Raw genomic sequence first — 25,932 nt, 5'->3', positions numbered from 1 at the left:
TTTAGTTCTGAGATCATGTTGTGACTATTAATAATATTGAATTCCCATGACAGGGAATAAGGGAAGTAAGCCCTGGGGTGCTTTGAGGGCATTCCATGGATGAAAGTGATTAAAAATGGTCAGAATTCATTAAAAATATGTCCACAGCTTTCTAAACTAACAGGCAAACACTTAACAGGAACTAAGTGGTGCCTTTCATGAGTGGGAAACAGTGTTTTAATTATTTTCAAATACTTAAGTACTATACTCTGTTACTCTAACCTATTCCCACCCTAAACACCTACTTAGCCAAAGAGAAGGCTGTTGTATCCTTTCTACTCCATCTAAAACAGCTAAAGCTATCATACTTCACATGACTGAAATATGCCAGTAAGTGAGAAGGAACCGGGCTTGATCCAGCCTGGAAATTGTCTTCCACAGCCGAAAGAATCCTCTCACTTTTTGTTTTCTCTCCTAACTTATGAACCAAGTTAATAAATATACTAAGCTTAAGTTTGGGTCAAGGCATGCAGAGTTTAACCTGCCATGGAAGTTTCTCTAAATTCATTCCAGAGTCTCAAGATGATGGTGATGTTAGATCTAGACACTCCGAAACAATTAGCAAAGGTGGTCCAGAAGAGGTCCAAAGTGGCCGGCTGAAGACGAGATTATCCTTTCCTATCCAGAGCAGTGGTGTTGAGCAGGTAGGGTGGCACCAGCCGGCTGGCTTCTGGATAGGGGTCCCTGTCAGGGGCGGTAGGCTGCAAAGTCTCTCGCGGGGACGTAGGGCTGGTAATGCTTGCGCGTTGGCCCAAGTCTCCGGGGTGTCATGTTCATGTAGTCGCTCTGAAGGAGTCTGTTCCTTCTGCTATTTGTCTGCAGGCAGGGGGAAAAAAGTCAATGTCAAAGGACTGTACTGTAGAAATGGGTCCATTACTCCCAACATTGCCATCTAATCCAAAGCTCAAGAGCACCCTTCACATATTCATCACTGATATTTAAACACATTTGAAAGCCCTTTCTGTTTGGATAGGTTAAGCATTCCCATTTTAATCATTCATTAAGTAAGCTGTCTTTCCATAATTAACCAAAAAAAAAAAAAAAAAAAAACCTTTCAGTCTTTCAGGATCTGAAAGAATAATTATAAATTTATGTCAGTAGAGGCCAAATGAATGAAGGTTTCTAGTTTCAGTTCTGAACACTACATTCCTATTCCCTGGGTGTATATATTTCTGCAAAGGCAAGAGTGGCACCCGCCACTGTTTCCCAAGAGTAGACTAGAGCGAGGAACAACATTGAACCTGGAGCGTGAGTAAACACTCACTTTGAATCCTGACCAGGGTTTTCACCAGGGGATTAGGAGCATCACTGTCAGATCAATGTGATGGTAAAGTTTTCATTTTGACAAAAGGCTTGTAAAGTTGTCAAACACAGAAAGCCATGTGGATTGTCTATTATGGAATTCTATCATGGATTCTCTGCTATGAAAAACCAATGCCTATTTCTAAGCACAGAGGCCCGATGCACTGGGTATGAGTAACAAGCTTTCCCGAACAGACAAATGAGAGAGTGACTACAGCCTTGGCCTTGTTTCTACGTGCCCCTTTCAGAGGCCTCGGGTAAGTAAAGAATGTTGCTGATGCTGCCTAGGTAAGCATTTTCAGCACAGATGCTAACTTTTAGGGTTTCCCTTGCCAGCCTCCAAATGTTAACCCTTGCTTGTGGATACTCCATTGAAACGACAGCTTAAAGAAAGGCCTCAATAAGAAAGGTGTCATGACCCTGAGGCTCTCCAAATTACACACAAAGATAAAGAAAATCTGTTACAATCAGTCCCCACGCCTACCCCAGCACCATGATCAGACATCGGGCTTAGCTTGCATCAATCACCCTGACTCTAAACTAATGAGATGGAAATGGCTGGGAAGCCAATCCAGAACCCACAGCGCTCATGTGCACCCGCAATATGTATGTATGTATCCATAGAGTACCCACCTCTTGTGTCTGTGTATCTTTGTCACTCAGGACTTCAGGGCCACTCACTCTACCTTTACCCTTCCTCCACTTCAGCCTTACCAATGTGTTTTCTAGACAAGGTAGCAACATACAGGGCGTACAGAAACAATGTACTTAAATGGTCAAGAATGTAGTAGATTTCAAAGCCAATGTTACCTGAAGACACATTATCCACACACTGTGGTACACACTGGCAGAAAGTATGTTAAAAACAAAATAAACAAACAAACTCTTCTCTAAGCTTAGTAAGGGAAAGTAGTTTAACAGCTCATCTGAGCAATAAAGAATTGAGAATGACAGGTGGCAGCCTGAGAAGTGTCTTCTTGACTCAAATGCCAATAGCAGGTCAAGCACAGAGACAGAATCTATGGCTGCTCCTAAACTCACACAGCCTAGTAGCATGTGACAGGTCTCTGGAAAACAGCTAACTTCTACCAAGGCATACCGCTGACCAGCCAAAAATAAGATCCCAGAAAGTGGTTGAGCCCTGGGGGTCCCTAGATGCCTAGGTGCTTATTGATCAAATGGCAGAGAGAGGAGAAGATGAGTCCAAGACAAAACTGTTCTATTGTTCTGTGAAATGTAAGTTATGTTTATGTGCCCCAATTGATCGGAGAGTACGAAGACCTGGGTTTGAGGTCCAAGTAAGTGATGTTCTTATTAGAAAACCCAGTTTGACTCCCAAAAGCCACAGATGACATGACATCAAGCACCAAGACTGTCCAAGTCGCAGTGACCTTGTGAGATAAGCCAGAAGCAGCTCCCTCAGGGCAGAGATGACTCTTACCAGGAATTATGGGGCTGCCAACGAAAAGCTCAAAGCATCTATGGTGCCTGTTTTGGAAGGTGAATTCTTTTAACTCATTGAAAGTGGGAAGCTGCTTGTGTCATTTTGGGGTGACTCCAGTCACTCAGCAAATTAAGGTCTCATTTTAGAAGCGGGCTGCCTGACGCACATTTACCACATGTTTTAAAGTGGTTCCTGTGGGACCACTGAAAGATAAAACAGTTTCCAAAACTACTTTCCACGAAGCTAGTGAATTCCTGTTGACCGAGGTCAACATGTGAAGAGGGAGCTGCTTTTCTGGAAGGGGAACCCACAGGGCCACCGCACCTGGCCTTTAGATTAGGAAATGGAAGTTCTCAGAGATTTGGAAATCCACAAAGCAAGCAAGAAAGCCAGTGATTGAGATTTAGAAAAACCAAGCCAAACCTAAGGTTTCAAAAATCATTGGCAACCACTGTCGAGCTACAAGACAGCAAAAAAATGTACACTCCGAAGTCCAGGAAGGAAGAAAGTTCTCAACTAACACCAGAGGCAGAACTTGGGATTATGTTCCTCCACCAAGCTTCCTGTCACCATATTGTAAGTGGACAACTTGTAGAAGCTAGGCAGATTTCCAAGACGATAGGAAGAATTCCCAGGCACAGGCAAACACTATGTTCCCCACTTTATAGAAGTTCTAGATTTGTTAAAAAGTAGCCTGACAAATGTCCACCTGCCCTCTATGGTCTTGTGAACTACAGGAACATGTGGGGAATAGTAGAGAGACATCTTTGGATAAGAAAATAAACAATTTAAATCTAAGAATGGATGACAGAACTTCATGACCTAAAATTAGGCTTATCCTGTCCCCATACCAACACTAGAGTAAAAGCAAGATGGCATCACATGGCCTTACTTCCAGAAGTCCCTGACTGTACATTGCCTAGTTAAATATATGGATTGTGCCTCAAAATGGGTATCGAATTTCAAGCAGGCTTAGTTAGTTTAGGTCTTTATTTGGTTTCTATAGGGATTACCTATTTAGTAACCCAATACGCATTCATTAAATCCTAAGTGTACTTAATAGCAGATGGGTGAAAATAAGAAGAGAAATGATCTTTCCCCCTTTCACATAGCATACAGTTCTTATTGAATATTCAAAGGCACGTGAAATCAACATATGAGCTGTTCTGTTCCTTGTGTACAAACAAGTTTCTAAGGAAAGGACCTTTGCTAAGGCGTTTCCTTCTTAACAGTTAATGTATCCATCAAAATGTGTTCAAAAGAGGGTGGGGAGGATGACTCAGAGGTTAAGAGTACTGGCCTCTCTTCCAGAGGACCCAGGTTCAATTCCCAGCACCCATACGGTAGCTCACAAATATCTGTAACTCCAAGTTCAGGAAATCTAATGCCCTCGTTTGGCTTCCGTAGGCACCAGACACACAAATGGTGCCCAGACATACATGCAGGCAAAAAACTCAAACACATAAAATAAAATGTTAAAACCTTTTGGATGTGTTCAAAAGTCAGGCATGGTGGCACACACCTATAGTGCCAGCACTCAGGAGGCTGAGACAAGAGGATGACCGTGAGTCAGGACCAGTCTAGATTGCATAGTAAGTTCCAGGAAAATCTGGGCCACGTAGTGAAACATTGTCTCAGAAAAATCAAACAAACAGAAAGTTCGAGCTTGGATCAAAAATTCAACACTGAGAAAAGTAAAATTATGTATATATATAACATACACCAAGCTTATTGCACAAACGTCTAGGGGCAGGCAAGCTCTCCTCAGTGGGGAGAGCTCTGGACAGTCTCTCTCCCTTTAGGCTTTCAGAATGACAGCACCATGCTTGGCCTCACACGATGCAACTGCTTCAGAAGAGACAGAAAACAAGACCATCATAAACAAACCTGTTTTTTTCTGGTTTGAATACAGAATTTCAGCTGCCTACTTTCTTCTGGTTTTTGGCCTGGGGCCAAAGCTGTTCATCGGCTTCAGTTGCCTGGCTTCCTGATGGGGCTCTGATTTTAATACTTTACGTATGCATTTATATGCAATTATTATGTTGCAAAAATAAGGATAAGAAAGTTAACTACCTCTAATCTCCCCATTTAGTTTCTAGTCCTTCCTGGCCACGAAGTGCCTTCTAGAAAACAGAACTCACGTCAGATCATTACTTCACATAAGGTTGAAGAACCTAAAACCATCACCTATTTCAACATTGCAGTAGAAAAGATGCAGGCCGGATTCTTAATACAGTCAGAGTGCGTGTGCAGAGAAGTTACATAAAAGCCACGTTGTTCCTCTTACCCAGACATTATAAAGAATCACTGTCACTAGCAAGCCATAAAATAACAGGACTCCAGCAACCACGATCACTACCCAAAACAGCTTAGGAGTTGCCTGGTCATGACAAAGATGTTTCTCTGAAAAACATAACAGAGTGGGTTATGGATACAGCAACAGCAGTTGAGTACATGTCTGTCCTGAACATCAGAGAAAAAGTTCAAAGTGCTAAAATATGCAAAACATCACCAGCTTAGATGTTCTCTAGTCTTGCTCTTTGGGACCTTCTCAAGGCCACCACTGATCACAGCCTTGTCAGTATACAAGGCTGAGGTTGAAGACATTGCCTTAGAGTGGCACACTGCTGGCATTGTGGTCCCTGAATCTTGTTGAACACTGTATAATCCAAAATGGTGATGTTGGATGACTTTAAACTGAGCCCATCCCCTTACCCCCATCAAAAGCTATTTTACCTATACACTAAACTCTATCTTTGAAACAAGTAAAACGATAAATGTTTTCAAACCTTAACATGGCAGTCAGAAAACTAGCCTGGAAAAATTAGAGAGATAAATATCTAGCTCCAACTCCAACAGTTTATCTGATGCTGAATGAGTCACATTATATCTTTAGTATCAGAAAGGGAATGGAAAAAAACATGCAGTTCTATTGAAACTCATAGAAAATTATAACTAGGAAGAATACTTCACAGTTCATTGAAAGTATAGACTTTGGGTCTGATTATTTTCAATGCATGACATTTTTTATTTATAAGTTCTTTATAATTAAGTTGTAATAAAAATACATAAATAAAAAGAATACCAACAACTCTGTAGTCCATGAAGTTTTAATCCTGGCTACACATTAGAATTATCTGACAAGATTTGAAAACATTATCTAGTTCCCCTTTTTCAAGCCATATTGATTAAGTCAGAGGCTCAAAGTTGAGTGCAAGCATTTTTCTGTTTACCTACTTAGGTTCATAATAAACAAACAGGGTTGAAAGCTGCTAAGTACAGAATCACTGTGTATTTTCCAGTTCTCCTGAATGTATATATGTGTATGCATACATACAAATTACTTGCCTAAGTAATACATCATTTATATGGAAGAAATGTTTTGTTCTTGGCTTATAAATAGGATATCTTTTTTACCCTTTGACTTAATCCAATCAAAATATTTTGCCTGAGCATTACTGATATTAGAAATCTGAGTTCTCACATTAATTGTCCCTGTCTTTGCCAGAACACAAAAGCTACTCTGCCATATTAAGATAATAATTCTTTTCTTGTTTAGTATTTGATTTTTCTCAAGGACATCTTTGTTCTGACATAAAAGAAAATGCATTTATTGCAGTTGTGCTAGAATCTAATATAAAATGGGGCATACTTTTTCTTATTTATCACTCTGTGGGAAAGAAAAGCTATAATATAGGCACATACACAAAAATCTACCTGGCCTCTTTTAGTTTTATATGTTAATGCCAATAACTGTATCCTGAGTTTGAGAATCTCATTATTTTTCTTCCCAATGTTTAGACAGAACATTAGTCTCAACATAAACATAAACACTTATTGCTAGTGATTCATGAATACTGCTTAATTGTATTGAGTTAGGGACTATTAACTTACTCAAGATCACAAATTTCATGTCCCCTAAATTTCTAGTTCAGCATCCTCTCCATGTTTTGGAAAATGAGGAGAAAGTTAATGGAGGAAGACCATGGACCACAAAAAAAACAAACAAACAAAAAAAAAAAAAACAGAGAGAGAATTAATTTGATATCCAACCCACTCTTCCATAGCCCTGGTCCATCAGGCTATGCTTCATCTTAGTGAACTCTGTGCTTAATTTTATACTTGATTGCATTCAATGGCAAACTTTTTCCTGACATGACCTACTTGACTCAAAAATAATGTTATAAGCTCTATTCCCATGGACCATAACTCCTTTTCTCTCTCTTCCACATAATGTCAGTGAGGAAAGGTACAGGCATTCAAAATACAAGCTGGAATCATTTCTAAAGTAAAAGGAAAACAGGCTTAAACATGCTTTGTCTCTGAGTCTCAAGTCACTGGTGAGTGTTCTAGCCTTACCGCTTGCCCCAACCTCGATGTCAGCATTGCCAAACACAAGTACAGTCAGTCACATGTTACCTTTCACGTGAACAACAGTCCCATTGCTCTTCTCATTGTCTAGGTAAGGAGGAGGGTACAGGACCTCGATTCTGCAGAAGTAAATATCTGTTTGGTTAACGTGCAGATTCCGGAGGTAGAATGTCACTGTTTCGTTGTCCAGATTCCCATCACAGTTGAACCCCACGTTTGAGTGAAATTGAAGTTGGTAGGAGAAGTTTGCATTCACAACACAGACTTCCACGTCGCTGTTCACTCCCTTGTAAAGGGACGCTCGGAACTCCTTTGAGAGAAGGTTGTATGAGTACCTGCAGCTGAGGGTGACTTCGTTGTTATCCACCACAAGCATGGGTGACTGCTTCACCGAAATCTTGTTTTCTGAGGGGGAAACAATTTAGTTAGGAGTATAAGAGTAATAATTCTGTTGTCCTGAAATCAGAAGGAATTAATTAGCCAACTGAATGGATCTCCAACAAAGTTAGTCTCTTGGCAGACAAGGATAGAATAATAGTTCTTCTTGGAGTGATAACGTCAGCAAAAGTTTTGAAGTTTGTTTCAATAATATTGGCATCCTTTCTTGAATGGGAAAATGGAGCGTGTTTCCATCTGGAAGGCAAAAGGTGACCTTCTGTCAGTGCTGAGCACCAGAACTATGCACTAGGAATTTTTGAATCAAATTGAGATTTTTAAGATGTTAATCAGGCCTGAGGCTGACTTTCTGATTAAGTGATATGTTTGGGAGCAGCCTGAAAGCCTGGCACTGGTACCCAGATGGATTTGTTTTCAGTTGGGTGACAGGTTTCTATAAAGGAATTTAAAAGCTTCAGAACATTTTGGCTTTGCTTGTTGACCAAACCAAGAGCAGGATGAAGAGGAGAGGAAATCTGTAACTCATTTCTCTTCCACAGCAAATTCAGAGAACGGCCTCCCAAGAGCCTTGCATGTCCGCTCTCTTAAATCAAGAAGAGTTCTACCTTTATGCAATAAACATCCAAAATCTGATTATCATCTGTTTAATTTCTCACTTCAAAAGCAAATAAAGTGAAAGTACATTATCAACTCCATTAGGGAGGAGACCACATTGATATCGTTTTTTTCCAAAATATGATCTCCAGAACACAAAAATATGTTCCTTTTTAAAAAGCAATTATTACTTTGTAAGTGTGTGTGTGTGTGTGTGTGTGTGTGTGTGTGTGTGTGTGTGTGTGTGTGTTTGTGTGTGTGTGTATACCACAGCACATAAGCGGAAGTCAGAGGGCAACTTGAAGGAGTTGGTTCTCTCCTTCCACCCAGGATCAGACTTGGGAACAGGTGCCCACCATGTCTTTAGCGCTATATTCTTTTCCTAAACAAGCAAGCAAGCAAACAAACAAAACAACAACAAAAATACAAACAAACAAACAAAACAGGGTCTCACTCACTACACAGACCAGGCTGGCCTAGAACTCACAGCTTCACCTACCTCTGCCTCCTGAGTGCTGGAATTAAAAGTGTGGGCCACCATGCCTATATATTCCTTTAGATGGGAGTGGGGATGTCTGAATGATGTCTAGAAACGTGAATGGTTCATCTAAAGTCATTGAAGACATAATGAATAAAACCAGAACTGAAACCAAATGCCACCACATAAATAGCTGACCGCTTAAGCAAGGAGAATCAGCGTCACAGATCAAAGACCCTACAACCTTTTTCTGAAACATAACCTCAATTTTTTAGAATTAAACAAATTTCTGTTTGTCTGTGGAAGAAATTTAATATAAATAAAAACAATTTTTGCAGGGGGGGCATGAGAATAATTACCTAGTTATGATTTTTTTGGTTGTGAACCTGGCCTTAACAGCTGAGCAATCTCTTCAGCCCCCTGTTTATAATTTTTAAAAAGTTATTTGTACCCAAAAGCCAGCTAGAATCAGAAGTTGTTAAAGATAGAATTTGTCATTTAACCTGGGTTTGAATTCATGTACATAGGTGGGGTGTTTGTTTGTTTATTTGTTGTTTTGGGTAGAAAGGGTTTGGAATAACCTTACTAAAGTGTAATTCACACACTATAAAGTTCTCCGTTTAAAGAGTAATACTCTGGAAGTTGTGAGTATCCCACAACTATCTGTTTGTAAAATATTTTCATTACGTGAAACAGAAATTTCATGCCCATTAGCTCTCATTTCCCATCATTCTCTCCAGCCTCTGGTGACCACTCATTTACTTCTTGTCTCTATTTGCCCATTCAGGACATCTCATATGCATGGGATCACAGTATGTGTGTCATTTTGTATCTGGCTTCTTTCCCAGGACAATTTTCAAGTTCCATCCATGTTGTTATAAAATATCAGAACTTTATTCTCTTGCTAGATAATACTCTATTGTGTTGATATAACACATTTTGCATTTCCACTCAACATTGAGTATTGTGAACAATGCTACTATGAGCATCTGTATGGGAGTTGAGAGGGATGAGCCAGATGGGAAAAGAGAGGCCCCAGCATCCAAACTCCGATGTTCATTTAGTGATTCCTGTCTGATTCAGCAGAAGACATCTTCCCAAGACTCACACATCCGAGAGAAAACAGATTTCCTAAACCTGAATTCCTTGGGCAATTCACAGTCTAGTATGGAAGAAAATGTATAAACAGCCAGCTAATTTTAAGACAGTAGACAGTGACCTGCAGGTTCTGGGAGCAATTGAAGAACCAGTCACAGGGATGGTTCTCCCTACACATGAAGACATGATCTGAGAGGTAAAGTATGATGCCCACATTGAATGATAAATGTTTATCAAGTAAAAAGTTAGCCTGGCTAAGATGTGTCCTCCAGTTGGTGGGGGGGACGAGGTAGGTGTGTGCCTGTTGATAGTAACAGTAAGTTGGTGAAGTGGGGAGCGGGGAGATAAGAGGAAAAGCAGCAAAGAAAATAGGCCTTGAGAATGAGTGTGGCACTCTGGAGGGCATTACAGCTCCTTCCGTTCTTTCTGGCCAAGGGCTAGGAAAGACGAGATTGGAAAAGCAGGCCCTGTTCCCCACATCAGAGACCTTGGTCCCTTGCTTGTCAGTGATGGGGACCTAGTGAAGGCTTTTAAGCAGAAAAGTAGACATGCACAACTTTTTCATGTGTGTAGACCACTGTAACAAAAATGGAAGTGGTACTTTGGAGTGTACAAGAGCAAAGGCATGGAGAGTAGGCAAGATTCGGCTGTCTTCTGGGTCAGAGGCGAAGTGAGAAATGTTTACAGGCTAACACTTACATAACTTGACAGTAATTTAGGTGTGGTTAAAGAGAAAAGGAAGAGTTGAAAATGACTTCCTCAGTCACACAGACCAAGGAACAAGTAGCTATTTTTCTTTTGGCCCATACCTCTTCTTCACTCATTTCTACCTCATTGCATGGCCAGAGTAGACAGATTCCCAAACCAAAGTCAAGTTTGGACATGCAGGCTATAAAGAAGACAGGTTTGCATGATCCTCGGGGGTCATGACACAGGATGGAAACTTTCAGAAGGAAGAGGCTGCAGTCACTCTCTGAAACGGTTTTTCTTCACAAGGAGTAATATAATAACTAGAAGGTAGCTTTTTCTCCTTCCCGTCATGGGGCCTCCAAGTTCAAGCCTCAGCATAGTTGGGGCTGTCTGATTTATTCTGAGCCCATTTGACCTCAGATCACAAATCTAGATCATTCTCACCGAAAATTCAACGGCCCCTGGGTCAAGACTGTCTGTTACATGTCACTGTTCTGATGACACAAGCAGCCACTGAGCAAGAAAAAGGAAAATACTTCATTTTGTGACCATGCAGGAATTTTGTTGAGAGTTTGGAAACTGTGAACTATGAAAAGATGGGCAATTTATCTGTCAATGCTTACATGTTTACTCTTCTGTGTCAACGGACAATTTTTAAATTTGCTGATGCTTAAAAAGAAATACTATATTTGGCGTAATTTCTTGCTGTGTGCTGATAAGTGGCTAACAGCTTCCTAGCTTAGAATTCAAGCTGATAAAAACCTCTTTTTTTAATGTTAATACCTTTCTAGGATTTTGTCCCACCTTAATTTATTTCAGTGATGCAAAAAAGTCCACATAAGAAGCTATTAGACAGGGCTTCAAAAATCTACATCTGCTCTGGAGACACACTGAATTTATACCTGGGATTAGAGAAAGATTACAGTCATCCTAAATGATATTGGCATACAGTTATCCTAAATGTGTGATCATTGTGGTATCTAGAACATATAGCATTCGGAAGACTGAGAACCCTGGCTTAGAAGAAACTAGAGATACATTCAGCTTTCCTATACTAGCTTCTGTTTGAAGATTTGCTGTTTTCCAAATCATGCTAGGGATGACCTTTCTTTCCCTCTGCAAATACTTGATTCCATTTTCCTTCTTGGGGGTAGTTTACCTAGGTTACACCTACTAGAAACATTGACAGCCTCCCAACTGCATTTGCCTGAAGCAGTGAAAGACTGCCTTGGCTGGGGTGTCTCTGCATATCAGTGGGTTGTTTTGATGATGAATTTAGTGCTTTGCTTTTCAAAGCCTCTCCTAGCAGCTAAAGGTGTGGAGACAGGAAGCAGTAACCTCAAAACTCTTTCCCTCACAACTCCTGCTCAACAACAGGACCCGAAGAGCAAGATCAGAGATGAGAAGACACTTATCTGCAGCCCATGGGCAAAGCTGTGAGAGCCAGATTTCCCATCGATAATCTGTGAAACTTGTTGGTAGAACCGGCTTCTGGAAGGTTGAACATTGATTGTGTTTCCAAGAGAATGGGGTGCTTACAAAGGCAACTTCTTTCCTTCTCATCAATTCTAAGTAGGTCAGTTACTATATTTAGGAACCAAGCCAACCTCTGCACAGGTGCCGTGGAGAACCATCTCTAAGGTACAGCTCCTAACATCAAAGAACCTTGGCCTTGAAAGGTTGCATGCGCACATACACACACCCCTCCCAGCTAAGCTAAATTCTGTCTTTACAAAGAGTATGAAGTGTAAAGTACATTGTGGGGAAGGTATTGGCTTAGGATTCATGAGGCTGCAAACGGATTTCAAAGAGTGCAAGGTTCAGGACAAATAAGTGACCTCTGAGACTTGAACTAGAGCCTTCCAGCAGATCCTGATCTATTGTTCTTCTTCCTCTACATCACTACATCAAAATTCTAACACAATTTTAGTGCTTGGTTCTACATCCTCTCTTCTTGATTCTTGATCAAGAAGCCGGTACTTGGAGTTTCAAGTGAGAGCCAGCAAGACTACCACTGAGTACTAGATAAATAAAATGGGAAGAGGCCTGGACCAAAGCAAGTATCATTTTCTCCATCATTTCAGTGGACTGCTACATTCAAAAGTACTTAGCAGGAAAGAACTGAAGATTATCTAAAGCCAGTCCCTTATTTTATAGAAAAGGCTGTTGAAAACAAAAGCAATAAATGACTTTTTTAAGTAAGGTCACACAAATAACTGAAAAGCTAATGTGTAATTTATTTGTGTAGGTATAAAGACTGGTGTTTTCAATCATGAATAAAAAGGGAAAAATACAACTTTGTTCACTCAACAAGATTGAGTTGATTTTGTGTTCATATTAAAAGGAAGTATGTTTCCAACTAGTTCTCCCTTGTCTATGACTTTACTCTCTGTAGTCTTGGTTACCCACAGTCAACTATAGACCCAAAATATTAAATGGGAAATTTTAGATATAAACAACTTATGAATTTTGAATTTGTATCATTCAGAGAAGGGTGGCGAAATCTAATGTCATTAACCCTTTACTCAGTGGTTCTACAGTGCCTGTGCTTCCACGCCCCCACCAGCTAGCCACGTAATCGCTCCCTAAATTATCAGATCAACCACTGAGACATCTCCCTGCTTTTGTTCAGTCAACCATTATTTTACTTAACAATGGCCTCCAGTGTAAAAACAGTGATTCTGGCAAAACTTCTTCACTTATTAAAGAGAGAAAAACACCACACACTGGGGTGCTGAGGTTGTACACTGAGAACTGTAAAAGCTGCAGTCACGGTGAAGATGGGAAGATTCATTTACAGTTTGTTTACCTGAGGTTTCAGGTGTCTCTTGAGGGTCTGGAACATGGGAATATGCTCCAAGATAATGAGGGATAACTATTCACAAAGAGTTTGCTCACAACTGGAGAGACTGTCTAAAGGTCATAGATGAATCTCAGGCAAGACCTACAGACAATATTATAATACAAAATGTCTCTCACAAATAATTTCCATTTCACAAGTGGTGATTATCCATTGCAGCCCTACTATTTCAGTTTGGCCCCGGTGCAAAAGGGATGTCAGTCAGCTCATAAGGTCACTTTTCAGTTCAACTTTTAATGAGTGAATCGTTAACTAAAAAAATTATAGTTTTAATCACATCTAATTTTATAACATTCTATCTTTCCTTTTTTATATCATAAGCATCATAGTGAAATAAAATGGCCCACCAAGGCCGGTGGAACTCAAGATTGAAGGATGCATCTGGGAAGCTAACGAAGCTATGAGAAAGACATAATGCATGCAGTTAGAAACTGATTTTTCTTCTAGGAATTCTGATGGATTTCATTTATTCCCATCACAACGTTTCTGTTATATTTGAAAAAAAATGAAGTCACAGCTTCCTAATTCTGATGCTTTTTTAAAAATTCTAATTGAACAAAATATGATGTGTTAGTAACATGTTAGGGAGGGACTGAAAAAGAAAAAAAAAAAAAGGTTTTCTACCTTTGACCATATAGCACTCTGGTGTTTGTGAGCCAGTTGTGAAGGTGTCTTTGGCTGCCCTGGCAGAGAACGCCTCTGTTCTGGCCAGAGCCTATTAAGTTACTGTAACTTTCCCCTGGGTTGATTTCCTGTTTGGGACTAGGATGTCCTTCAACTTCTGGTCCCTGACTACTTGCTTCCATCCAGACTCCATCAGGCACACACAGGCTCTCTGAAGAGCCAATCCAGTGTTTGCTCTGGAACCTGTAAGTCAAGCTGTGGGCTCAACAGATCTGTGGTTCAGGTAACTCTAGCTCAAAGCTTAGTTTATTCAACTGTCAAGAAAGGAAGCACAAATGCCCATCAGACTATAATACCTTTCATCATACTCCTTGGTCTACTAAAATGGTAACATAAAGCTGTTAATGACCCACATTGCTTTGGATGACCCCAAACTCTGACACTCATATTTTAAAAAAAAATTTAATGCAAGTCAAAGTTTCAAAATACCTATGGTCATTTTCTCTCTTTTCCCATTGACTATTTTCTTGAAATTCTCATCTTTTTGTTTCATAACAAATCATAGTATAAGTAAAGTATTTCTAAGAGAAGAATTTGAACAGTACGATATACAGGTGTGTGTGTTGTCTCCTACAGGATTCCAACAGAAAACAGATGGTCTATTCAGTCCATGCACCATTCAAGGTGTGGAGAGCAGAACCCAGTGGGAGCAGGGAACACCTGAGGTGTGGAGCAGCACAGCTGTGACCACTCTTAGATCTGAAGAGCAGGGTTACCAGAGCCAGAAGAAAACAGCAGTGTAGCAGAGGCTACTAAGACAAAGCATAGCTTCTGCTGATAATAACAACAAGCCAACCAACAAAGCTTGTCCAAGCCTGTGTATGACGTACCTTTCAACTCTATCAAGGACACTAACTCTTATCAATAGAATGTAAGATTTTTAAACCAAACTTAAATATCACTCAACTCAAACAATAGCAAATGATTATAGGTGACAATGAAAACAATAATAGAAGCCTGATAATGAATTTACTAAATAAGTTACTTTAGACCATCATTGATCTAAGCCATACCCCTAACTCTGACCTCTGTTCTTATACACAACAATGTAGAGGACACTTGTCTTTGCCTCTTTAAAATTTTGTTGTCCTGCATACAGTTGTCAAAAAGTAACTCAGAGGTCAGATAGTTTGGTACCAAAAAGTCCCATCTGAGCACTGAAACATAAAGCATTCATTTCTAAGAGAGAAAAAGTTTCAGAATAATTAATGTATACACTCTGAAACAAATTTTGATTAGTCAGAAAATTGTTCTCTGGTATACTGAATTCTTACATGACAAAATCTTTTATTCAGCAAATAAGTAATGGGTAATGGGCTCTGATGTGTTTGGTTCTTTGGAGATGGGAAGATGTAGGCGAAATCCTGTTAGGTACACAGTTGTGCTCCAAACCTATGGATGGAGCATGAACCCCATAGAGAGTCATTGACAGTCACAAGAAAAAGGCTCTGATCACAGATGGAATGACTCTGGAGGCTTCTTTCTATACAGAATAGCCTTTAGCTGGACCGTGAAGTCTACAGCAAATTTAGATAGGGTAAGATTAAGGGGATGATCTTACTGCAAGTGTCTATTAAGAAGTAACAAAGACTTTTAATTATTTAAGGAAGAAATAGGTAAGATGTCTATACCAGTCATGAGGGGCCTTTAATGACAGGAAAAAGAACATGGATTCTACCAGAAAGGAAAAAGAAGATTCTCTACAGCTAAGTGAGAAGGGAGCCTGCTAGGGAGAGTTAGCCCAGCAGTCAGGAAGGCATTAGTTCACAGTTAGGTTAAGGACAATTCAGAGACTGCTGCCCGAACATAGACAATTCAGAGACTGCTGCCCGAACATAGACGTGAGCTGGTGGGGCCTGAGCTGCAAAGTGGAAGCTGGGGTGAAAGGGATGAGCCAAGCACTGGTCTGGACTCATAGACAGTGAGCAGGACTGGAAACTGACATGAGGTTCAAGGCCGGCTAAGAGCAAGAAAAGAGGCGCCATTGACAAATTTGGTTAAGTTAATGAAAGAACTCTATTTGGAGAAAAGAAACTGATGGATTGTTTCAGAAATGTTAGGCTTGAAGGGTGGATAAAGCCTCTTAGAAGGAAGATCAGGAAGGAAACAGGATAGGATCAGAGTTTAAAGAAGCTGCTTAGGGACTGACATGTACTTAGGTCACCTGTGTTGGGGTGAGTGATCATTTTAAGATGTCTAGAAAGTCATTACCTCGTCCTGCGTCATCCATCCCCACCTCTCAGGGATGCCACTACAGAACTGAAACTCCTAAATATACAGCCTCATAAGCCTGAGAACAATGTCACCTACCATTCACTGGTCAACCATTGTCCTCTCATGCCCTGGAGCCAGAAGGACACCACAGCAGAGCAATTTAATTACATGGAAGTGATATCATATCAAATACCACTGAACCATTCGCAAAAGTCAAGTTGTATTATCCTAGGACCCAAAGAGTAGGTAACATTTATTCACCTTCAACACAAACATTTTGACAATAATTCAATTTTCAAATCAAAGAAAAAACACAGATATAAAGGAATTACTTACATCAATGTAATATTTTTAAGCACTTAATTGTATAAATTCAGAAATGAGAAGATTACACAGATTAAGTTAGGGTGACTGCCTTAATCTGGCTACCTTCATATATTGTTTTCTACATGTGTATTTTAATCTAATGGCCGGATCTTGGGAGTCCTGAGCCATCATCATCATCTCTTATTCCAGTCATCTATGTAAAGAAGACAGCAGAACATTCCTCTGCTCTGTTCTCTATAAGTCTTATACCTTTGAAGAGTCTGCTCAAGGTCACTGTGGCATCCACAGGCTCTTCTGGGTAGGTGGAAATAATTTCTGTTTTAGACCATAACTTTACACTGGAAAACAGGGTTCATCAATGGCAATATTGCTTCCCCAAACCCTGCAGTCATGTCTCAGCACATTAGCATCTAAGATCCTAAATAACAGATCTAAGAAACTGCAGAAGTATCTGGCTTGCAATTCTCTGCATGTGTGTGGGTACATGAGAGTGTGGGTGCATGAGTATGTGTGTGTGTGTGTGTGTGTGTGTGTGTGTGTGTGTGTGTGTGTGTGTTCTCTAAACTAATCCCTTTATGTATTGGATGAGCAAACTGGTACCTATGTAATGTATATAATGATATGATAAATTAAAACTTCTAATCACATCTCCCTACCCTGAAAAATCCTTAGCTTTACATTTTGAGTTGGGGGTAGAATAGGAAGAAGGGAAAAAAAAAGGCTCGATCTTCCCAAAGTCAAGATCAAGCAGCCATGCTCTTATTCAAAACACACACACACACACACACACACACACACACAGAGAGAGAGAGAGAGAGAGAGAGAGAGAGAGAGAGAGAGAGAGAGAGAGAGAGAGAAGCTAAGATTAATGTCCCTAAATGGAAACTGGAAGCCTGCCCATGATGTTGGTTTGAACTTGGTAACCCTGTTCTCAGCCAGGAGCTGAAGTTGAGGCCAGCCACACTGTGCCCTTAGAGATTTGTCCTCTCTAATTTTCCTGTCTCCTTGAGGAAACTGCCCTACCTCCCTTTCCCCCTTCTCCATCCTCCTTTCTTTCCTAACAGAGTGTTCTCCCCTCTAGCCCCACAGAACCACACACATACACGCACAATCACACACACTTATGTCCAGCTCTTAGCTCCTGCACAGATCAAACACAGCTAAGCCACTGAGTTGCACCACATAATTATCACATTGGTGCTATGTCCAAAGTACCATGGTAGATATTTCAGGGACTCTAAGCTCCTAACGGTCTTGTCTTGTCTACCAGTTCCCTCTTCTTTGCATGATCTGTTTTGTCCCACAAGCTTCCTCTTAATCTTGGGAAGTTTTCTCTTCCTTCCCCAAAGCTCTGCCTAAACTCAGAAGTCTGGCTGCCCTTCCTCCTCAGCATTACCTATTCCTCCTTCTTCCTCCAGTCTCTTCTGGACCCTCCCCCCTTCCCATTGGCTTCACTGATGTTCTCTTAGCTCTCTCCCCGCCTCCCTGCAAGGCCAGTGCTCTGCTCTAGCACTCACTCCAGCTGCCTCTTAACCAGAGGAACCCCCTAGACTCTATGCATCTCCATTTTCCTGCTCTGTTTAATTAGCCTGCCTCTCCTGGGTCTTCTGCTCCATGCTGCAGATAAGCATTTCTAAGTGCGTTCTTCTTAGTCACTTCAACCACTTCAAGACACCTTGAAAATCAAGTCTCAATGTTTCTATCCCTACTCAGCCCTTTATGTAACCTGGTGGTATCTCCAGGTCTGACTTCCAAGAACATGGAGCCGTATTCCTGATTTTGTTTCCTTATTAATACCCCTTCTTTCTCAAGCCACATAAGCCTGGCAAGAATATAGACTCTGAAACAATGCCCTGGATTTTCACATATTTCATAGCTGTATGATGGCAAGCTAGTTGTACCTGCTTGGCATGTCAGTTTTCCCATCTATAAACTAATATAGTTGTGGTAACAACTTCATAGGATTTGGGAGGAGGTTGAATGACTTAGATAATGGGAAACCAAGTAGAACAATGTCTGCAACATAAGTGCAGACTCAATGTTAGCCAGCAATTTTCATCAACAACACCATCCATTATAATCCTTCCTACCAACAGCATCAATTCCCGGCTCTTCATAAAGACTTGCCATCCTACATTAATTTGTTGTTGGGGGTGGGGGTGTTGAAGCAAGGTGTCATGCTGTAGCCAGGCTGGCCTGAAAGTTACTGTGTTACCCACACTAGGCCAAAGCTCATGGTGATCTTCCTGAGTATTCGGATTTGGGACTACAGGCATGAGGTACCACTCCCAGCTCCTACACTAATCTTGACAGAGTGTTGCCTGCTTCTCTCCACTTTGACACCTGCATATTCATTTCCTTTTTCAGCGAATATTTGGTTAGTTCCTACATGTTTCCAGGATTGTACCCAACACCAAGTTTACATGAGTGAATGAGACAAGAGCCTATTCCAAGGAGCTTATAGTCTGGTAGGCAAGAGAGATGTTATTAATCCACAATAACAATTTCAGGACCTCTAAAGAGAAGTCACTTGTTTTGATATTGGGGTTCTGAAGGAAAACCTTCAAGTGACAGACAGAAGGAGTGTTCCAGACTATAAGGATAGTACAAATATCATATAGCACCGTGAGGTAAGATAGGAGAAGGCCAACTGTCATCATGTGCCTGTTTCCAGATGTGCAGTTTCTCAACTAAATTGCTGGGTCCCTGAAAACAGAGAGCCTCTGATGCAGGCAGGTCATGTGTGCTGTGTGTCTGTGCGTCTTGGCCTTCCCTTCTATTTCCTTGGAAGCCATGGGGGGTGAACATGTGAGAGGTCTGATAAACATGTTTAAAGTGAGCTACATTACCGCTGGACCACCTCTTCCAGGTCCACAGTAAAGGCCGAAGTTTCCTCAAGGAGGTGAGTCTTCCACCAAAAAAACTAGTGTGACCAACAGTAGATCCAGAAGAGCAGGGCTTTGGGGGGGAGGGGTAATCACAGGGAGTACAGCCCCAGTGAAGTCACAGGGGGTGCAGGTGTGTGAAACATGGAAGGGTATTTGAGGCAAGAGTCCTTTATTAGGGCACAAAAGAAATTAGTGTGGATAAATTAAGACAAGACCCCTCTAAAGGCATCCAAAAATGCCAGGAAACTTGACAATGTAATCTTTCTCTGACATCTTCTAGGGACCATCTACACAGCTTTTGTCTCTGCAAACTGAAAAATCTTTTTCCTCCCACCTCTAAACATCTGTGGTTTGTAGTTGTTTCCGCAATCATAAGTTAGTGTGCAGAGAATACTATTCATAATTGACCTAGGACTAAAAGAAAAAAAACTAAGAATTTTATAATTCTCATTTTACTTTATTACATCCTAAAGTGTTCTTTTTTTAAAGATTTCACAGGAACCAGACTAGTGTCATGAATATAGAAGATATTTGATAAATACCTGTTGGAGGAACACATGAATGAAAACTTGTCTCACCAAAGCACATGAAGGAGCAGGCACTTTATAGAAGAGAAACTTACTAGAACTCTGTTTTGGGGTCCCAGGAGCATCACAGAGGAAGAAAATATTCTCCTTCTAATATGGCCTTTCATATCCACACTGTATAAAGATAGAATCTGTGTGTTTCACTAGATCCCTGCTGATCTCAAATGATGTATTAGTAGTATTCAATGTCAAAGACAGTCATCAGGCCCCAAACAAGCTGCAAATACATCTAAATGTATGTTCCAACACTTTCTCCCTGAGCAACCTTTAGCAATGACAGTCACAACCTTCTACTTGATTGCTGATTTCAAAATTAAATTTTTGAGTATGGGGAGATACCTCAGTTGGTAAAGTATTTGCTTTGCAAGTGTGGGGGCCCAAATTCAATGATGAGAACTCACATTAAAAAATATAACTAGGTGTGATGGTATACACTTGTAATACCAGTGCCAGGGAGACAGAGACAGCATATCACTAGTGTTAACTAGCCTTCCACAGAGGCCTTCTTGGCAAATTTGGGGCCAGTGAGAGACTTCTGTGTAAAAAAAAAAAAAAAAAAAAAAAAAATGTTGGTCAGCACCTGAAAAATAGAATCTGAGGCTGCTCTCTGACTTCCACACACATGCACACATGTGCACATACACCTATAAATACACAAACATACACACAACAAAATACGAAAACCAAGGATAAAAATTCAAACGCCCACCTACGGTCTCAACAAAAGAACCTATGTCTTGCTAGAATGAAGGACATGTCAACTAATTCAGATGTCTAAATGAATTAGTGGATGATGGAGAAACCTAAATGTTGTGATTATACATTGTATGGTGGATTATGAGCCAACAAAGTGATTCAGAAGCTTATCATGATTAGATAAGAGACTGATGTGAACTGTAAGTAATTCTGAATGACACCATTACCCTGGTTCCCTTGTCAACCAGCATCATCCCCAAGATAACTGAGATGGTGACAAAGGGGTGACCGTAATCATGATGTGGAGATAAAGGAGCCCAAAGTTAAGCCAAAAAAAAAAAATCCTCCACCACTGTGGTGTCTCCTACGCATGAAGAACACAAATACAATTTGCATATTGATACATAGACAAAACTATGGTTCCTATGACATTAGTACTGAATCACTCAGGCCAAAGAACACTCTTCCGAGTCTCTGCCGAGAAACTGAGGACTTCTTGTTCCCACCCAGCAAACCTCTCTGCAGGGTCATCAAACTGAGAGTCACAAGCAAAAACATGAAAACCTACTTTGTGAATTTTTTTCCCCTGAGGCCTGACTGTCTTTCCCCCCACCTTCCAGTTTCAGGGACCGATTGTCACTCACCACGTCTCCTGCTAAAATATGGGTGTGTTGAGTTTTTGTTGTTTGGGTTGGTTCACTGGTTGTTGGGGTGGGTGGTGGCAGGTGGTGCAATAACCATATCACTGATCAAGAGAGTCCAAAGAAAGCCTCACATGACTCAGAAAACCAGAGACCCCCTCCAGTGAGCCACAAAAGCACCCAGGTGCCATCTATCCCCAAGTTTGAGTAAACCCTCAGCAGAAAAGCTGCAACCTCTGTGAATGAACTTCTTAAAGAAAAAGGCAAACTATTATTTAACTGAGAGGAAAGGAGAAAAGGGTTTTTCCCAGGAAACCGCCTACTGTGCAATAATAGTCCTTCACAGGAGCCACCAGCCTTCGACTCTCTAGACAAGTGAACCCCCTGTCTCCATCGCCACCATGCTAGTGCACAACAGAACTACGCATTTAGATGATAAACTACACATGAAATTTACTTCTGGGATGTTGGTGGCATGATTTTTTTTTTTTCATTTTGTAAAGGTCAGCACACTTCATACAAGAAATACTTGAAGGAAGATGTCCACACGTGACAAACGTCAAGTGGTAATCACAGGGCATTTCTTCACTGGTGAAAATAGAAAAAAAAAAAAAAAAAAGTCATTGAGAAGGAGAGTCCACATCTAAGGGAGGGAGGCAGTAAGATCCCTTCCCCCACAGCAAAACTTCACATGGGAGCTCTTTGCAGTTACAATCACAGATTCATTTCTTCTGATCTGTCTGTGGTGATGACTCACTCCGCTTCTGGGAACTGATCAATCGATATTAATTCTAACTGTCCTTGCTATTAAACCTTTGCTAGATAGGTTGCCTTTAAAAGGGGGAAAGAGAGCTAAGAAGATAGTGTGTTAATTAAGGGCGTGGTAATGAACCAAGTTCTTGGCAAATTTGGTATTTTGGAAATAGCTATCCAGTTGACTTCAAGTGACAAAACACCTGGTCAGTTCTTAAGAGTCAGGGAAGCTGGTGGCAGTGTATTAAAGCTGTGTAGGTGCAGAGGTCCTGCTGATTACATTGCATTCTTCACTGGTCATCTTTTTTAATCTTACTTTCCGAAGCCCAGACTCAGAGCAACGCTTAACTGTGAGAAGGCAATGATTTCTTTCTGTGCATCTACCACAGAGGAAACTGTTTGCCAAAGACTGAGCCAAGATAAAGTTTTTAATTACTTTGCTTTGTAGATATGACTTTTTATCCAATGCCAATCACTTATAGTGCCTCTCTAAGAAAAAGAAGCACCGGGCAGAACCCATCATCATTGGAGAAATCATTCTGGTCCAAACTGGCCACTTTGACATAGTTTATCAGCCAAGATTTGGAGAGAAGGGAAAAGGAAGGCTCTCATGGAGAAGCAAGCATGTTTTCTGATTTTAGTCTCCATACTATGTGGTCAGTTTGCTGAAAAAAAAGACAAATATTGGCTAGGAAATATATATGACCAATCCACTCCTACCATGGAACACAGATGATTTTGCTCTTGCCTGCAACTATAAGCTAGACTCATACTCTGAAGTCCAGCAAAATCCTGTCTCCAGATCTCACTGGCAACATTATCCAATATTCACACACAAAAAACTCTAGCAGAGAAAGTGTCTAAGGTACAGCTTCCTAACTCTTCCCATATCTTACTTCTTTAATTGAGCCTTAAAGATCTTTCTGCAACATCACCCAAAACATGAGAATTGGGTTAGATTTAACCATCATCAAGTAAGTATGCTAATCTATGCTGTGAGCCAATGAATCAAACTTATTAAATTAATGAAAATAAAGACCTGCCCCCATACACACACACACACACACACACACACACACACACATTTGAATGCAGATATCACAGCAGTTTCTTACACATCTAGGAAGATCAAAGACAATTGCTTTAAAAAAAAAAAAAGACAGTCTTATGTATCCCAAATTAACTTCATATTTGTTATGTAGCCATGGATAACCTTGATCATTCTGGTCCTCCTGCCTCCACTAGACTACAGGAATGTGCTACCACACCTGGTTTATGCTGTGCTGGGATCAAACCCAGGGTTTCATGTATGCCAGAGAAGCACTCTGCCTACTTCATCCCTAGCGTGGACAATAGCACTTGGCCAGAGAATTTCCTTTCGTGTAATTTCTTTGTGTGTGTGTGGGGGGGGGGGGGGGGGGGGTGAACACGAGGAAAGAAGCAGCACATAGAGGCTTTGCACCATTTTGCATGGGTCATGCATTTTTACAGATAGTAATTATTGTCCTTTTCTTTTTTCTTCCTTCTCTTGAGCTTCCTCACTGAAAGAGGCATTTCAAAAATGTGCTCGCTACCTCCACTGTGTCCTACTTCATTAATGGCCACTTGGCATCAAATCCTAAGAGTTGGTAGGAAAATGAATTGGTATCTAAGAAGTAAATATGTTTAAGGTCTACATGTGTGAACGTTCCAACTTCTCTTTTAGCTATCCCGCTAACAAAGTTTCTAAAGGAAGAACATATAAGGTTTTGAGTTCAACCAAGAGAGTTTCCAAAGACAGCAAATGAGTTTGTGACAGATGGTTGTCCACAGAGGGCATCAGGAAAGCATTTTGTGCCCAATTATCAATGCTGAGTAGCTTTCAATCAGGGTAAGGCTTGTATTATCTAAGAAATTAGAATGTCTTAACTATTCCTTTGAAAGAAACTTGAGACCCCATAAGCATGAAGCTCAGAAACTTTTTCAAAATCAGTTTTAAAGATTCTTTAGCTGTAAATGTATGTTACCAGACACTGGGGCATAACTTCCCACCAGGTTGTATCTTTCACTCCAGCAGCAGTTCTTATAAAGATAGGCGATTCATGGTCACTGACACAACCAAGCTACAAAAGTAGATGGATAACATCTATGGGCACCTCTATGGATGACTATTGTGTTTCCTCAGATTTGGAAACGATACTCTTTGAAGAGAGCATTCATGGTATTTAAGAATAACACCTACCAATAATGCATCTGCACTGTCAAAATGAATGAGAAGAGAAATGAAGACATTGTCTTCATAATGCATCTTCCCCAGAGAAATGTCATGATCTAAATACATCCATGGACTCCTTATATTCCACTTTCATACTGAGTGGCACCCCGTTCTATTCCAGCAGCTAATATGGCTACCTCTTTCTGTAGGGGACTATGGTTTCTACAGATAATGTAACCCTGAATTTACCTGAGTCTATAAAACTACGAATCTTATCATGCTAGCTGGAAGAGCATTATGGTCAAGGGCATTGGCTCTCCAGTCAGACTAAGGTGGTTTGAAATCTATAGCCAATAGCTGGGACCTGCATCCTCTGGGGGAAATTCTTGAACATGCTCTTTAATAGATGGCTTCCATCAGATGGTCTCCTTATCTGGAAGGGAGTTTATGACAACAAGCAACTCCCAGTTGTGAGAATTGAACATTCCTCAGTGGGAGAGCTTTCTAATGGTTAGGTATAGACTCCTTGCCATTGTTATCGGAAGTGTGAAGGATTTTAACCTAAATAAACATGTTGCAGCCAACAGTCAAAGGAAATTTACTAATATTTGTACCAGCATCTGATCTTACTACCAGAATCTTCTTGGCTCTCGCTAATTCAGGCAGTACTCAAATGAACACCATGCTTCCTGGCCAAGCAACTGAGTAACCTAAGCATTTCACATCAGTCGTTTAACTTTATCTCACAATGAAATTGAGGTGATATTTACTAAGGCTTCCATTTTACAGAGATTTGGGTGGTTTAAATACTCACTCAAACTCAGCTACAAGGACTTAACTCTGAGATATGAACCCAGGCAAGCTATTCCAAAGCCTTCAGAACTTACCCACTTATTGGAGTTTTCTAGGATTTAAAAAATAAAATCCTGAATATAAGATAAAAGTTCTTGGAACATTACCAGCTAGTTGTTAAACAAAATGCTATTTCTTTCCAAAAGACTTTTGATAAAGTATTATATACTGTATAATGAAATTTGTTAGTTTCTAAAGGAGTTTATCATATTAGAACAAAACACTTTAAATGTGTTCAAATTTCACAGTTCACTACAGTTTTAAAATAAACCAGGCTGACCACACAAACACAAATAAAAAAAAAAACTTAGAAATAAAATCAATATTGTTTACCTGTTATTTGAACTGAGGAGAAGAAGTTGAGGGCCAAGAACAGCAACATGAGCGTCATTGTCCTCAAGAGGGTCAGGGCTGCAGCCCCTCCTCCTTGAGAAGAGCAGAGTCTGAAGTGAACTGAAGTCGCACCTGCCAAGGCCTTTGAGTCCCTGTCATCCAAGGCTACTTTACAGGGCACGTGACCAAGGGGCTCAAACCACAAGGCTTCGTGACTTTCACACAGGATATCACATTGTTTTTGATGACTAGACTTTTACTTCTTTTAACGACAAGTCCTCTTTTTTTTTTCTTCTTTTTTGTCACTGAAGAGTGTCAATCACAGGAGAATGTGCTCAGGAGAGTTATTTGCCGATGAGTATCAGTGCTGTGAACGGAGGGTGCTTAGGACGCAGTGACAAGAGCAGACAAATGAGGCATTCTAGTGAAGAGAGAAAACCTCTGCAGAAAAGAAGTTCTCACAGGGAGTGACAGGCTGTCCAAACTGCAAG

The 25,932-nt window shown here is 40.6% G+C and overlaps 1 protein-coding gene across 1 annotated transcript; it reads right to left on the bottom strand.

Moving 5' to 3' along the window:
- Window positions 1–672: 672 nt before the first annotated feature.
- On the bottom strand, window positions 673–25,499 carry Cd28 (CD28 molecule). Its single transcript, XM_036172998.1, has 4 exons — window positions 25,442–25,499; window positions 7,205–7,561; window positions 5,073–5,188; window positions 673–855 (listed from the first exon to the last, which is right to left on the bottom strand). The coding sequence occupies exons 1-4, from the start codon at window positions 25,497–25,499 to the stop codon at window positions 727–729; spliced, it is 660 nt and encodes a 219-aa protein (XP_036028891.1). The 3' UTR covers window positions 673–726.
- Between the last annotated feature and the right edge of the window lie 433 nt (window positions 25,500–25,932).

This window comes from Onychomys torridus, chromosome 23 (genome assembly GCF_903995425.1).
Source record: "Onychomys torridus chromosome 23, mOncTor1.1, whole genome shotgun sequence".
Taxonomy (NCBI): Eukaryota; Metazoa; Chordata; class Mammalia; order Rodentia; family Cricetidae; genus Onychomys; species Onychomys torridus.
Note: the sequence above shows the minus strand (reverse complement) of the source record. Positions and strands in the feature narration are given on the sequence as shown.